The 15,087-nt window shown below is 50.6% G+C and overlaps 1 protein-coding gene across 5 annotated transcripts in view; it reads left to right on the top strand.

Annotated features, from left to right (window-relative positions):
* MYH11 (myosin heavy chain 11) overlaps positions 1-15,087 on the top strand; it is a 100,846-nt gene that overhangs the window by 46,275 nt on the left and 39,484 nt on the right. For 3 of the 5 annotated variants that reach the window (XM_045542667.1, XM_045542672.1, XM_045542669.1), the window contains exons 6-10: positions 1,506-1,526; positions 4,021-4,113; positions 6,606-6,669; positions 9,313-9,411; positions 12,034-12,177. In XM_045542667.1, coding sequence (XP_045398623.1) covers positions 1,506-1,526; positions 4,021-4,113; positions 6,606-6,669; positions 9,313-9,411; positions 12,034-12,177 — 421 coding nt within the window. The remainder of the gene's footprint in view (positions 1-1,505; positions 1,527-4,020; positions 4,114-6,605; positions 6,670-9,312; positions 9,412-12,033; positions 12,178-15,087) is intronic. The other 2 variants (XM_045542668.1, XM_045542670.1) reach the window with 1 other exon arrangement.

Genomic DNA, 15,087 nt, shown 5'->3' with positions numbered 1-15,087 from the left:
GGTCTCCAGCTCGCGATCTGATCGAGGCACAAACAGAACGCTGTCGTGAGAACTCGGGCCCCCCGTGTGACTGTCCCCTCCCCTGGCAACTCCGGGGAGAGATCAGTTTCCCGCCTGAGCAGCCTGCGTGCGTCTGGGCCGTTCCCTGCCTCAGCCAGAAGCGTCCTCCCGAAGGGGCCTGTGTCGGGAGATGGGAATAAGCCATCTGCCTGCCACAGTGGGATCTTGTGTCACGTCAGGGCTTCTCAGTAGTGGCACCGTTGTCCCTTTGGACCAGATAGATAAGTCTCCATTGTAGGGGCCATCCTGTGCCCCCAGGAACATCCCTGGCTCCCACCCACTAGATGCTGATGGCTCTCCCTCCTCCAGTTGTGACAACCGCAACCATCTCCAGACATTGTCAGATGTTCCCTGGGGTGGGACAGTTGCCCCCGACCGAGAACCACTCCTTCCATCAGATCTCTGGAAGCTCCCCAGGGTCGAGGTGCCCCTTGGGTTTGCCTGTCCCTCCACATGTCCCCATCCCCATGGGTGGGGATACTGGTGTCACTCAGCACGTGGGCTTTGGTCTGATATCGTTCATAACTATGGATTGAGCACCTACTAGGGTGGAGGCCCAGTGACAAGTCCGAGAGTCTCTGTCATTCTGTTCTCTGAGCTTCCAGACCAGTGGGAAAGAGAGTCATCAAATAATGCCACAAATAAACAAACGATGACATGGTCTCACTGAGGGCTTGGAGAGGAAAGAAGAGCAGGTTTCCGAGTCATCCCTTCTAGGGCCGGTCCCCCTCCTCCCCCTCTCCTGCCTCACCTGTCCCAGAGGAGGGGCAAGCCCTGGCCCGCCAGGACCGGCGGCACCTCTGTCGCAGGTTTGGGGTCAGGACGACGGCAGGATGGAGGTCTGACCACGATGCCAGGTGTCTCCGGTTCCTGCCCTTCTGGTTCTTGTTTCAGACCCTTAGAGGCGACTCTGGGGCAGCCACGGTGGCCTCCTTGTCCCGACGCCCTTGGAGATCTGGGCTGGGCGCTGGTCACAGCTTCAAAGAACTTTCCTTCCCCAAATAACTGCAGGTCACCCAAGGTCCGGCAGTTCACAGCTGTCCCTGGCAAGCTGGTTTCTGGCCACAGCGGCCCCAGAGTTTGTGTGGCAGTGAAAATACGGCTTCCCACTGTCCCTCCCTTTTCCCTAAATAGTGAAAACAGGGGCTAATACTTAACAATAACGACTCATCTTTATCAAGTGCCTGCTACATGCCTGATTTTTTTTTTTGCTGCCTGTGTAGACGCATCTCAGACACGACCTCGTCGGATACCGTTTTCAGGAGCCCATTTAAGAAATTCAAAGGGGGCGGGGCAGCGGGGTGGGAAAGGGGCTGCTGTCCGAGTTCTCGGGGGGACGCCAGGCTGTTTGGGGGGGGTGAAATCATGTCTGTTTCTCCAGCCCTTGCTGTACGTGTGATTGCATAACACTGACGTTTGTTTCATACTGTATTGTTCAACCACAGCAAGGCCCATCTCTTGCCTACGTGAGTAGCTGGGCGTGTTTTCCTGGTGTGACGGGAGGCACGGAGTGTACTTAGACCTGCATGCCCTGTTGCACCCCCCGAGAGCGTAGCTGGGGGGTAGGACGGGGTAGGCCCCGGAGTCCCACCCGGATCGCGGATTGTCCCGCTGGAACGCGGCCCCGCGGGCGTCCGCTGCCAGGCAGCACGTGGGGGCGCCTTCGCCACCCACACGACGCCCATCAGAGCCCCCAGGGTCGCGCTCCAGCCTGGGAGGGATCTCCCCAGTTCAGAGTGAAGCCCCTCACTTTCCCCACGAACGCGCCCACCCCCGGTGCCCCCCCTACTGGAACGACCCGGAGAAGTCTGTCCTGTCTGGTTGACCGTTTTAGGACTGTCAGGCCCCAAAGCTTCCCAGGCTTGATTGACAGTCGGCCGACGGCGTGGCTGTGGCATGCCTCCCTCCTCTCTCCCCGCCACCGTCCCTAAATTTCCTCCCCCTGCCCTGTCCCCGGTGCACCGGTGTGTGTCCTCGTGCATGCGTGTGCAGTGTTCGTGTGTCTTCTGCATGCTGGTGGCTTGACCCGAGGCTCCAGAAACAGCCTTGGGGTTCGCGATGCACTAGCTGCGGTGGCCCGGTAAGGCCCCGGCTACGCGACGCACGACCTGGTCCTGCTGGGACCTCCGCATATGTAAACTCATCTCTAACGCAGAGCTTGGGGGGGCTGGCAGGTGGGTCCCAGCCTAGAAGAGGCCCTCAGGGGTCTTCCACGGCTCCTAAAAAGATCACACTCGATCCATCTCAGTTAGACCTGGGGTGACAGTGTTGTCGGTCAGAAGAGAATCAGGATTCTTATTTGGGATCCGCTCCTGTGTGACCTTGGCCGAGTCACTTAACTTCTCTGGGCTGCAGTTTCATCATCCATAAAATGAGAGGTTTGCACCAGGTCCCCATGTCTATTTTTATTTATTTATTTTTTTGAGACACAGTTCACCCTGTTGCCCAGCGCTAGAGTGCCGTGGCGTCAGCCTAGCTCACAGCAACCTCAAACTCCTGGGCTCAAGCCATCCTCCTGCCTCAGTCTCCCGAGTAACTGGGACTACAGGCATGCGCCACCATGCCCGGCTCATTTTTCTGTTTTAAGTAGAGCCTCTTACTCAGATTCAAGCGATCCTCCTGCCTCGGCCTCCCAGAGTGCTGGGATTACAGGGATGAGCCACCGCGCCCGGCCAAGGTCCCCATGTTTAAAGCTTTCTTTAGAGAGCTTTTCAACCCCAATTGCTGGAAACACCATGCTGGAAGAGGAGCCTTTTTCAGGGGACATGGGGACCCCAAGTCTGTGTTGATGGAAGTGGTCCCTTTAGTCTTCTTCCCACTAGCCAAGGAAAGGCCCTGGCTCTTGTTATAAATGTCCACAAGTCTCTGCCGGGGCAGTTCCACTGTGGGTGGGATTTCCATGCGGATGAGGCTTTTGCTTCATCTTTCTCTGGGAGCTGCAAAGGAAGAGGGTGTGTGAATACATAAAAATAGCACTAAATAGTAGCTTCCTGTTTTCTCCCTTTTGACCAGCTACCCTTAATGCCCTCCTGGTGTCCAGAGGAGCAAGGGGAAAGCTGTGCCCACTCTTGTCCCCTCTGGATACTGTCCCAGCTTCCGTCTAGCCAGCCCAGCTGCCTGGGAAAAAAAGACAGGCAAGGCAGGGAAGAGAACAAGTAGAAAACCCCCAGAACCCAGCGCTTCCCGGCGGAGGCCCTGGGGCCAGTCTGCAGCCGCCACGTGTTAGGGCTGGCAAAGAGCCGCTCATTCGCTTTCCCGGCTTGACTTACCTCATTGGCCCTTTCCTGCCACGATTAATCACGTGACCGCATTTGTGCAGAGGGGGCCGGTGGGCTGTGTACAGTCTCAGCTGGCTTTAACCTGATGAATGGAGCTCAGGCAACCTGCTTTGAAGCTTTGTTCTGCAGTCGATGAAAAGGATTCCCGGTGGGTTTTGCGCATTCCTTACTTGTCTTCTATAGGGAACTTCAGAAAACCAATCTGAGAAAAGAAACATTGTAACTTTTAAACACTTGCACCAGAACAATCAGAAGAGGGACTGTAGCGGTTTAGCTTGAAGAAGGCTGCTTATTAATCCAAGCAGTAGCAGGACCGCCATATACAGCAGGACAGGTTGTGCACTGCACAACTCTGTGGGACACTGTTCACTATGACGTAAACGACACCCCAGCATGGTGCAATGCAGTGCCTTTGAGTGGCAGTGACATTGCAGAGATGAGCAGGCCCTGGGCTTGGAAAAAGTGGCCTTCGTAGCAAGCAGACGTCCTAGCTATCTATCAGAGAGCCTCTCTTTGGAAATCCTTGAGTAAACCTGGACGTTAGCATTGGGTTCTGAGAAGAGGTAGGAGATAGGAGAGAACCTGTGGGTTAAGGGCAGAGTTCTGTGACAACATCCGTCTAAGGCAGAGCTGTCAGGACCTGAGTTGCTTTCCCCAATAACTAGATGTGAATGAATTTTAGGGAGAGCTGGAAAAACAGCTTCTACAAGCAAACCCGATCCTGGAGGCTTTTGGCAACGCCAAAACGGTCAAGAACGACAACTCCTCACGATTCGTAAGTAGCAAGGCCATGTGGGTTTTCTGGAAAATGTTCGGACCCCATGGTGTCATCTTCTGCCCGGGACTGCAGAGTGTACGTGTGCAGGGGCGTCAGAGCCTGGAGGGGCGGACGAGCACGTCACAACAGCGTGTTGCTGCATGTCTTCCGTCCTGTCTTGACCTGACGATCTTGCAAGACTCCTGCCTTTCATTCCCGCATTCATTCACTCACTCATCCATCAACAAATATTTACTGAGCACCTAGGATGTGCTAGACACTGACATCCAATACTCATTTACGCAACAAAGCATGAATTGAGCAGCAACTGTGTACCAGACACACATCCTCCAACAAGCACTTATTAAGCACCTACTGTGTACAGTCGTTCTGGTAGGCGTTTTTACATACACCACTCTTTTTTTTTTGCTGAGTCAACTTTTATTAAGCACCTACTGTATACCAGACACTGAGCTCACAGGATCGTAGTGAGCAATTCAGATGTGCTTCCAGCCTTCATGAGGCCTGTGGTCTAGGTGGGGGGAGCTGACAGGCAAGGAGACAGGAGGTGTCACCTCCCGCATACACTTCCCCAGGCTCCAAGGGCCTCCCCTTTCATGCCTGAGCCTGACAGGGGCAGGAGAACGCTGAGAGTGGGAGGTTGATGACACATAGACAAAAATTGTTTCACTGTGTAAAAGCAGTAGCCTCCGTAGGAAAGTCAGAAAGGTATTTGAATGAGGAAAGATTGAGGAAAGACTTGCCTCTGCGTCCCAGTTTTAGGGGGCCTCTGCTGGTTTGTGGGTGCCCCTCTGAGCTCATGGGGGTGGGGCCCGATGGCACACTCTTTGCAGAAACCTCTGCTCTGTCCCCCCAGAGCTGCTCTGCTGAAAGTGTTCACGTGGTGGCCCCCAACCAACCCTGTGGTCCCCAAGGCCCATTTTTGTAACAAACAATTAGCTAATGTCTCCTTTTCCTGCCTGAAATTAGAGTCACAGATAATATCACCTCCTACACCTGCCAGATTAATACAAATTACCATCATGCCCTAACTATAACATGAAGGAGAAATAAAACAAGACAATTCATAATGAAAATGAGCATTTCGACATATCAGTGCTCAGGCCAGACCACACCAGAACACAATAAAAGAGCCAGACACTGACATCTATACCTGGAATCGCTGTGACTGTGACAGCTACAGACACAAGGGCAAGGGGGCCTCCGGGGACTGACACTGTCGGGGTGGCATTTTCCAGAAGAGTAGCTGACTCTCGGTGAAGTTCTGAACCAAAGAAAAGTCTCTAGAGTGACACGGAAGTGACATTCTTACATTAGAACAACATTTAAAAAAATATTTTTTGTGTCTTTAAATAAAACAGGGTTAGGTCCTAGGCTCAGCTAATTGCAAATAGGTTTTCACCTCCATGAATTTCAGTGGGACATCTGAAAGTCACAAGTGGACAATGCTTGGTGTCTGGAACTCTCCTGGTCATCACAGGATGCATCCTTGGCCCCTGTCCACTAAGAGCAGTAGCCCCCCACCGTCATGGGACAAGCCAAATGGTCACTCCCACAGATTTTCAAAATCCCCGTAGTAGATGTTCTGCCTCCACTGAGAAGCGCTGCATTTGCATGTTGTGGAAGTCTCTAGCACATCATCCATGAGAGCAAACTGAAGATTAACATCCCCCATGCCCCTGTCATCTTAGGAAGGAGAGAGAGGGATGGCGCCGGGGTCTTGCCTGTGACCGGCGGGCTGTCCCAAGTATGGTTGTCCCAAACCATTCTACTGTCTTATTTCCTGGTGGAGAAAGTTTGGAGGCTTTGTCAGGGCCTGAGCCGCCTAGGGGATTGGGCCACACAGTTGACCACTTCCCACCACGTATGTCATGGTGGAGAAAAAGGATATGACGCTTTGTCACCTGTTGAGAAAGCAGGAAAAGGGCTGATGCCAGTGGCTGCAGGGTTGGGCTCTATCCTTGCTTCTATGTCCTGCCTGTGGGACATCCTCCCAGGGCCAGCTTGGACAGCACGGCTGGCTGCAGCCACTGTGCACCTCTCCTGACCCGCAGAGGAGGGCTGGTCCACTGCTGGATGGTGGCGGTGCCGGGTGCTTGGGGGGCAGGGCGGGGGCTGGGGAGGGAGCCCTCCAGCCCCTGAGTGTGGAGAAACCTGCCTTCTGCCATGGCCGTACCACTTAGGAGCAATGTCATGTTGGACAAGTCACTCGGTCTCTCTCAGCCTCGGTTTTCCCGTTTTTAAACTGGGGATGGCCGTGCTAGACGAGAGTCATCGCAAGAGGCCCAATGACACTGGTCTGTGAAAGCGTTTTACGTGTTCTTCTGTCGCTGTTGGGCCCGGGCTGTGTTGGTTCCCTCCAGCAAGCTGACCTGGGAGGCTGTGAGTGTTTGCAGGGGTCTTAGTGTCCCGCTCAGTGCGCCGTGACCGCTCCGTCCCTGCTCGCCCGGCACGTGGGCAGACCGTGAGCTGTGTTCTCCCGTCGGCAGGGCAAATTCATCCGCATCAACTTCGACGTCACCGGGTACATCGTGGGAGCCAACATCGAGACCTGTATCCTTTGAGTCTGGGCCACGGGGGACCACCGCCCCACACCCTCCTGCCCGCATCTGGGAGGACCCAAGACAGGCACAAGAGCCACCCCTCTCTTTCCAGGCTCTTGGGTTCCTTCCAGAAGGAAAAAATAAAAATCTCCCCCTGGTTGCCTTCCCTCACTAGCAAGCACCGTGGTGTGGTGGTTTCACACACGTGGACCCCGGGTTTGGACCCCAAACAGACAGCGTTTGATTCTGGATTGACCTCTTTCTAGCTGAGTGACCTTGGGCTAGTTACTCAACCTCTCTGTGCCTTCTCAGTGAAATAGAGATGATAATGGCCCCTGCCTCATGGAGATGTCGTGAGAATAAAATGAATCAACACCTGGAAAGTTCTGGGCACACGCGAGGGGCGGGGTAAGGGCTGGCTGAGTATTGGCTGTCACATGATCCTCATCCCTTTGTTCTTACCGAGCCATTGTCCAAGGCCACACTCAGGTCCCCGCAGGACTTCGTGTCCCTTTTGAGAGTTGGCCTGTGACCGGCTCCACTCTGTAGACAGGGAATCGGTGGGAACAGAATTTTCCCAGAGGAAGGCTGGCACCGAAAGAACAAGCAGAGCCTCCCTTTCGAGAGTCTGGAGGGTGAAGTGGAGCCAGGTGAGAAATTTCTGGACTTGGGGACCAGGTCTAGGGTTCCGTGACGGATCAACCTCAGAAGCGTCACAGGCAGCCCTCGGACTCCAGGGTGTTGCACTTTCATAGCTGCTTGTGGGGCACGTGCTTCACAGTGATAGCACCTGGGGGGGTGTGTTAGTTGCATTTTGTGCCCGGGGCAAGGAGGAGGGCTGTGCAGTGGCCCACTTCCTCTGGACTGGTCTCGGTCCAGTTCCCAGCTCTGCCAAAGCTGTGGGGCTTTAGGCAAGTCACTTAACCTCTCTGAGCCTCAGATTTGCCTCCTATAAAATGGGGGTGAAAACAGCACCTACTTTTGGAGCTGTTGCCGAGGTTAAATGTGGTGATGTGCATAGCCCTTCTAGGCCCAAAGTGCGCATCTGGTAGGGTGGCTATTGTGTCGTTATTATTTTTTGAGATGGGATCTTGCTCTGCTGCCCAGGGTGGAATGTAGTGATGCGATCATAGCTGTAACCTCAAATTCCTGGGCTCAAGTGGTCCTTCTGCCTCTGCCTTCCGAGTAGCTAGGACTACAGGTGTGCACCACCATGCTTGCTAGTTTTTAAAAAAAATTTTTTTTTGTAGATAGGGGGGTCTCACTATGTTGCTCAGGCTGGTGTCAAACTCCTGGCTTCAAGTGATCCTCCTGCCTTGACCTCCCAAAGTGCTGAGATTACAAGCATGAGCCATTGGGCTGTTGTTATCAGCCTAACCTTTGCACTTTTCTATTTTAATCCACCCAAAACAGCCAAGATTCCTGTCCTGCAGCTGGGAGGGCTGTCGGGCTTCAGCCAAGTCCAAAGCTGGGACCCGCTTGTCCTGCAGCCCACACAGACTTCTCAGCTGCCCATTTCCTGTGCTTACTGCAAGCCCCAGGCAGAGCGTGTCCCTCTGGCCTCAGCCGTCCTCTTAGATCAGTGGTCCCCAAGGTGTATCCCGCACACCAGCTGCCGCAGCCTCCCCAGAAGTTGTTAGAAATGCGTATCTCAGCCTCCCCTAGACCTGCCCAGCAACCTGGGTTTGAACAAGCCCTGCAGGGATTTCCCACGCACCACGGGCAAGTCTGAGAACCACCACTTTCCGGGCTAGAGTGGGCTGGGGGGGCCAAGGCACTGCTAGGCAGTTTTGGGGCTTGGAGAGGACAAGGTCTGCCGACCCAGTTGGGCGCGGTGGGCCTGCCCCGCCATCCTGCACCGTCACGTTTAGTGCTAAGGAAATCCACCCAATACGACAGCCTGCCTCCCCCCGCCCTCCTGTCACCCCCCAATGGCAGAGCAGGTCTCCTTAATTAATGAGTCTCTTTCCCATCAGTCCCATCAGACACCCCCTCTTGGAACAGCGAGCACGGAGGACGGCTTTGCCACTTCTAGCTGTGTGGTCTTGAGAAATGGCACCTCTCTGAGCCTCAGTTTCCCTATGTGGAAAATGCAAGTGATATTTGAGCTTCCTGGGATGGTTTGTGAAACTTAACTGAGAAAGTGCATGTGCACTTAGCACAGGGATAAATCACATACATAATCTAAATCCTATAAATCAGAGAGGATGTCATCTTTATAACGTCTAAAGGCAGCTCATTTCAATGAGGAGAAGCTGGTGGTGATCGTTGGGAACATCTCATGATCATGCCCCCAGCATGGCTGATCACTGGGGTCTTTTTATGCTCTTCTTTTTTGCTCTGTTCTCCTCCCTTCTTTCCGGGCTTGGGGCCTGCGGCAGCACCCAGTGGCCCCGTTTGTCCACAAGGGCGATGGTCGCAGTCAGACGTTGCTGATCCCTGGGTCAGAACTGGAAGGTTGATCATTGGAGCCAGGCGTGGATGGCTGCCCGCCGCAGCTCCGAGACTCTTCCGGACTCTCCGAGGAGCCTCTCCCAGGCCCTGGAGATTTCTCCTCCAGCAGCTGCTGTGACAGGGACGCAGGAGGAAGGGTAGGTTCCTGTGAGGGGAACACCTGCAGAATCCCCAGAATCCTTAACTCCCCCCAAATCAGATCTGCTAGAAAAATCCCGGGCGATCCGTCAAGCCAGAGACGAGAGGACGTTCCACATCTTTTACTATATGATTGCTGGAGCCAAGGAGAAGATGAAAAGTAAGTGACTAGCAGTGATGCCTGCCAGGGAGGCTGCAGCCTTTGCTTTGATCAGAATCCAGGACGATGGAGTCTCAGATCCTGCCAAGAGAAAGAGCTGTGGCTTTGAGTGGCAGATGTATAATTTCTCATCTCCTTCCAATGAGTGAATGTGGCTTTTGTTGAGTCAATCACTGAGTCATTTACTGGGTGCCTGCTATGTGACAGAGTAGACATCAACTCCAGTTAGACGTTAGTTCATTAATTAATCAAGTCCAATTAGACTGGAGGACATCAAGTGCAATTAGACACAATCAATGCCTTCAAGGAAGGGAGAGAGACAGTACCTTGTTTGCCAATTCATAAAACTTGCAAGTATCTAAGATGCATTCTGATTTTATAAGGAATTTGCGGGGGCAGCGGAACTGAGCACTTTTCACTATACATGTTTTGAAAGTGACTTCGACGTGGCCTTTGTAGGGACAGGGTCAGCAAACTTTTTCTTGAAGAGGCCAGGTAGTAAATCTTTTCTTTGGCTTTGCAGGCCACGTGATTTCTGTCACAGCCATTCAACTCTGATATCGTAATGCAGAAGCAGCCACGGGCAATACATCAACCAATGAGCACAGCTGTATTACAATAAAACTCTGTTTACAAAAACAGGCAGTGTGCCGAAGTTCGCTGACCTCTGTTGTAGGGGAAATATTTTATACTGTAAATATAATATGCTATATGCCATATTCCAGTGGGATGTTATTATAAGTTCAGGATGTACAGGAATCTACTAACTCTTAAAAGAATACACAAATCACATAGCTGAAAAAAAGAACGTACATAGGTACATAGTAGAGTCTACATTTTAGCAATAAGTGTAAGTCTAAAATTTTGTGGGAACAATACAACTTACTTTCTATCAGTTTTGTGGCCGAGGGTTAATTATTTCGGTTAAGAAAATTACCAAAAGGATGCGTGTGAGCGCACCTTTGCTGGGATGGGGTGTATTGCAAGCCTCCGCCACCAGGGGGTGGCATTATCCATTGTTTAAATCGCACCGTTTGTAAGGTGTGAGGTGCCGCAGTTTTGGATAAAAGGACAGGGAGGATGCTGAATGGATGTTATAAACCAGCAAATACGGTAAATTAGCAGTTACAGTGGGGGACACCATGGGGTGCCCCAGAACAAAATATTTACATTTCTTATCCCTCCATTTGGTACCAAAGTCAACAGTTTGGTTGTCTGGGTTCAGTTTTGTGCTCTGCCTCTCATCTTCCAGAAACTGGGCGAATATAATGCTTACAACTAAAATGCCCGAGGGGCATTTGTATTCTTACTGGTGGAAGTGGAGAGAGGTTAGGCTTCTAGAGAGAATCAAATGCTCATAAATTTATCCCTCCTCCGGATAATGACGTCTTGGCAAACACCCAAAGCCTTGTGACTTTCATCAGGCATTTCAGTTAATCCAGAAGCTTGAGTTAACTGGTATCTCGGGTCAGTTTAACCTCGAGTTTAACAAGCTGCTTCCAAGTGCCTTGACCCCTAAAAGACCTTTGTTTAAAAATAAAAGTATCTCACTGACGCCTCTCCGAAAGTATAATTAAACCCAGCCAAATGAAAAATTGGTAAGAGGACACTTGATGTATCAGAGGGTATAATAAAAGCAAATTCTGCAAGAGAAAGAAAAGCAATTATAAATTTGGGGGGAGAAGAGGATGGAACAACAACAAAGGAAATGTAACCACGGCATGTACGACTTTATAGAGAATGAAATCTAATAGATGTACTGATATAAACAAGGACTTGGCAAATGTTTTGTTAGAGGGCCAGATGATAAACATTTTAGACTTTGAGGACCAGATGGTTTCTGTTGCAACTCTTCAGCTTTGTTGTTATAATGAGAAAACAGCCACAGAAGATAAACAAGGAAATGGGAGTGACTATATTTCAATAAAACTTTATTTACAAGAACAACAGTGGGCCAGATTTGCCAACTTCTTATATCAATAGATATAAGCCTTATCTATTGATTCAATTAGAGATAGGGAAAAGGGAAGGTGGTATAAGAAAGCTAAATTTTCATCTACCATAGCAGAAGCTAACATAGACAAGACCTAAATATGATATTCAGAAATAGCCTGTTATATAGTATATATACTAGTATATATAGCAAGCCTATTATATATATAGTGATAACTACCAGAAAAAAACAGCTAAAAGAGATAAAAAGCAGGTATTGTGGAGTAATTGATTTTTAAAATTCATGTGCATGTATGATTTTGATAAAAATTTAACAAATGAATAAAGATTTATCTAAATCTTTGGACAGCTTAAGGCAGGGTGCCTCTGGACAGTTGAGATAAAGAGTCCCCTTCCTCTGGGTAGATGCAACCCCATGTCAGGGATTGTGGCTCAGTCGGCAGAGCCCAGGCTGGATTTCAGCTGCTAGTCACCCTAGAGCAGTGCACAACCTGCACCACTGTGTGAGGCCGGCGATGGCTGATGAGGCCATCTACATGATGATGCAGGAGGAAGGTTTTGAGAAAGGAAAAGAAATGATGATGGCCCAGACCCTCAGCCGGGTTCCTGTCTCATGTTGAAAGTAGAAGTTTGTCTTCTTAACCCCTGCCCCTCTTCCTCTTCTTCTAGATGACTTGCTTTTGGAGGGCTTCAGCAACTACACATTCCTCTCCAATGGATTTGTGCCCATCCCGGCTGCCCAGGACGATGAGATGTTCCAGGAAACGTTGGAGGCCATGGCAATCATGGGCTTCCAGGAAGAGGAGCAGCTATGTAAGCCTTCACACCCGAGTCTGGGGTTGCCAAAGAGACCCAGATTCACGCTCTGGGTACCGCCAGAATGAGTTAGGGACTCTTCTCTGGTCAGGACAGGTTTCTGCTCTCTGAATTCCCTACCTCTTAAAAAAGAAAAAAAGGAGGAGGAAAAGGAATTTTATTCTAGGTCGTTCAGTGGTGTTTTAGAAAAGTAGCTGTATAACCAGGGCTCTTATCTTGCGAGTGATACAAGTTGGCTTAAACAAAAGGGAAAATGCTTCAGGCAGATTGCTGAGAAGTTCAGGGATATGGTTTTCAGGTATAGTGACATCTAGGGGCTCAAAAGATTTCTCTAGAACCTGATTTCTTGTCCTCTATCTCCCAACCATATTGTTTCTACCTAGAATGGAGTTTCTAGACAGCAACATGGCTAGGTTCCAGCCCTTGTATTCTTTGGGGTTTTGTCCAAAGAGCGGAGTAGATTCACTGCTGGAGTCCCGAATGGAGTCTCAGGGACTCTGATTGGTTGGCCTGGGTTGATGTGCACATTCCTGAGCCGCTCACTGTACCCAGGGTGCTGGAAAGTGCTGAGTGGTTTAGTTATGGGCTCTAAGAACGGATTCTCAGCAGGACCATGTGGCAGGCGACAGGAGATGGGAGTGATTGAGGCCGTGGGTTTACTTGGATTCTTCCTGGAAAGGCAGCTCTGGTGATAGACCAGTATTGATTAATATCCTTTGACCAGTGGCCAAGAAACACACTTGGTCTTGACAACAGGACAGCTCAGAGGGGACCATATTCCTGGTCTTAACACTGTGCTTCACAAAACACTTTTCCTTCTGGGTTAGATGTGCCCCCGCGTTCAAGGTTAATCTCTTTTGGGAACGCCAGGGCAAGATTGTGGAAAATTTCCCTTCCTTCCCACGCCCACTCCCTTCGGAGCCCCAGAATAGCACCGATTGCCGAAATGCAGCACGTAGGGGCGGACGGGTCCTCCGGAGATAATTTGGGGTCCAGAAAATGAAGGCTGTGTGGGTCAGTTGACAAACGGATGGTGCTTGTGGGTTCTGGCCAGGGTCCCACGTCACAACCCAGTGCTGGTAGCCCCCGTGTCTGAATGCCATGGACCCTCCAAGAATGAATCATTTTGTTTGGGACGGGGGTCAGTTTTGCTTCTAAGCTCACTTTAAAAAAAAAAAAAAAAAGCAACAACAAATAATAAGTACTTGCTGTGTGCCAGGCATTTCCCAAATCCTATTTTTTTTCCCTTAACATACTAGGATGTTCAGTACAGTTTTATTTAAATGATAAAAACCTGGAACAACCTCAATTGTCAGTTGATAGAGGATTTATTAAATTGTCTATCCTCGTGAAAGAAAACAGTGGGGCTACTTAAATTGTGTTTTAGAAAGACTTTGACTTATGTGGAAATGTTTATAACATATTTAAAGTGAAGGCATCAAAGCAATATGCTAAGTGCTTCATATGCATTATTTAATATCACAGCAACCCTACAAGGTAGCTGCCGTTATCCCCAGTTTGCAGATGAGGAAACCAAGGCACAGAGAAATGAAGGAACTTACCCAAGGACACACAGCGAGTTGCTGAGGGAGCTGGGAACTCACTCTCTCGTCTCGTGGATTCCCAAGCCCCTCCCTTTGTCTATGAGAACGGAAACCTTTTCATTTAAAATCCTTTAAATAATCTGGGTCAGGGCATAGGTGGAAACTGAGGCAAAAAGCAGCCCGATGCATTGTACCTGTGGATTAGCACTTGCCGGGCTCTTTTGTCACCACGGAGAGTGGCCTCCAGGCCCGGTACCTCAGGCAGGCCCAAGCACCCGGCTAGAATTCGATACTGTTTGTTTTCCTTATATTTATATTTATAGGTGGCATCTATTTATGGCAAGTGAAGCTGAGTTTTCACTTAAGGTAGAGAAAGTTTCCTATTAAAATAAAATGAAGGACAGGGAATAAGGTGAATTTCTTTAAAAAGTTAAATACACACGGAGCGGACAGTACACAGAGCGAGCGTTAAGACGATGGCGTGTGCCATGACCAGCGCTTACGGCACGGCCTTAGCCCGGAGTGTGTCCAACCCCCGCCGTCCATCCAGAGCCACCCCAACCCCTCCACGGGGCTGCAACAGAGCTGGTGAGTCCGGCCCAGGTGACCAGGAGAGGCCAGGATTGTCCTGCCATGTTGGGTTCTGCTTTCAGTCCAGCCCCACCAACCCCCACCACCCCCTCTCCACCACTTCCTGGAGCTCAGCGAGGGAAAGGGACTCCAACCCCAGGTCGCGCAGCCAGCCAGTCGCAGTGTAGGACGCAGTGATGCTAATGGCACAGTAGCAGCTACTGGTCACTGAGCACCGGCATGTTCAGGTGCTGTGTTATCGACAAGCCTATGGGGTAGTTTTATGGGGGGAGTGGGCGGCATTCAGCAGGCAAAACAAAGGCCCAGAGAGGCTAATAGCTGACATGAAGTCACACAGCTGCTATCAACAGGCTGGATGAGGCCCGGGCGCACTCAAACCCTCTCGGAGCTTGTCCAGGTCCGTATTTCAGACTTCAGTCATTCGCGGTTGGTGCCACTTCCAGGTTTCATCTCTGTTGTCGTTGGCTGGATGTTTTTATGTGCAGGGTAGATTTCGACAGCCCTCTCCACTCTGGGCCTTGTCCTAAACAATAATTTCTGTAAAATCACTAATCTTTAATGCCCTGGTTATATCGTTTCTAATAAATTAGAATGAAGAACTATTCATAGCAAAAATAAAGTTTCAGATACCACCTAAAATCACCCACCCCGTGGACCCCTGGCAGTAACTGTGCCTCGTGCTGGTGGCCCCGTTTCCTGTTCCTCAGTAACGAGGGAGGTGTGTTAGTTTCCGAAGGCCACTGTCATGAATTACTGCAAACTTGGTGTCTTA

This window comes from Lemur catta, chromosome 2 (genome assembly GCF_020740605.2).
Source record: "Lemur catta isolate mLemCat1 chromosome 2, mLemCat1.pri, whole genome shotgun sequence".
NCBI classification, from domain to species: Eukaryota; Metazoa; Chordata; class Mammalia; order Primates; family Lemuridae; genus Lemur; species Lemur catta.
This window is presented reverse-complemented; position numbering and strand designations above follow the sequence as displayed.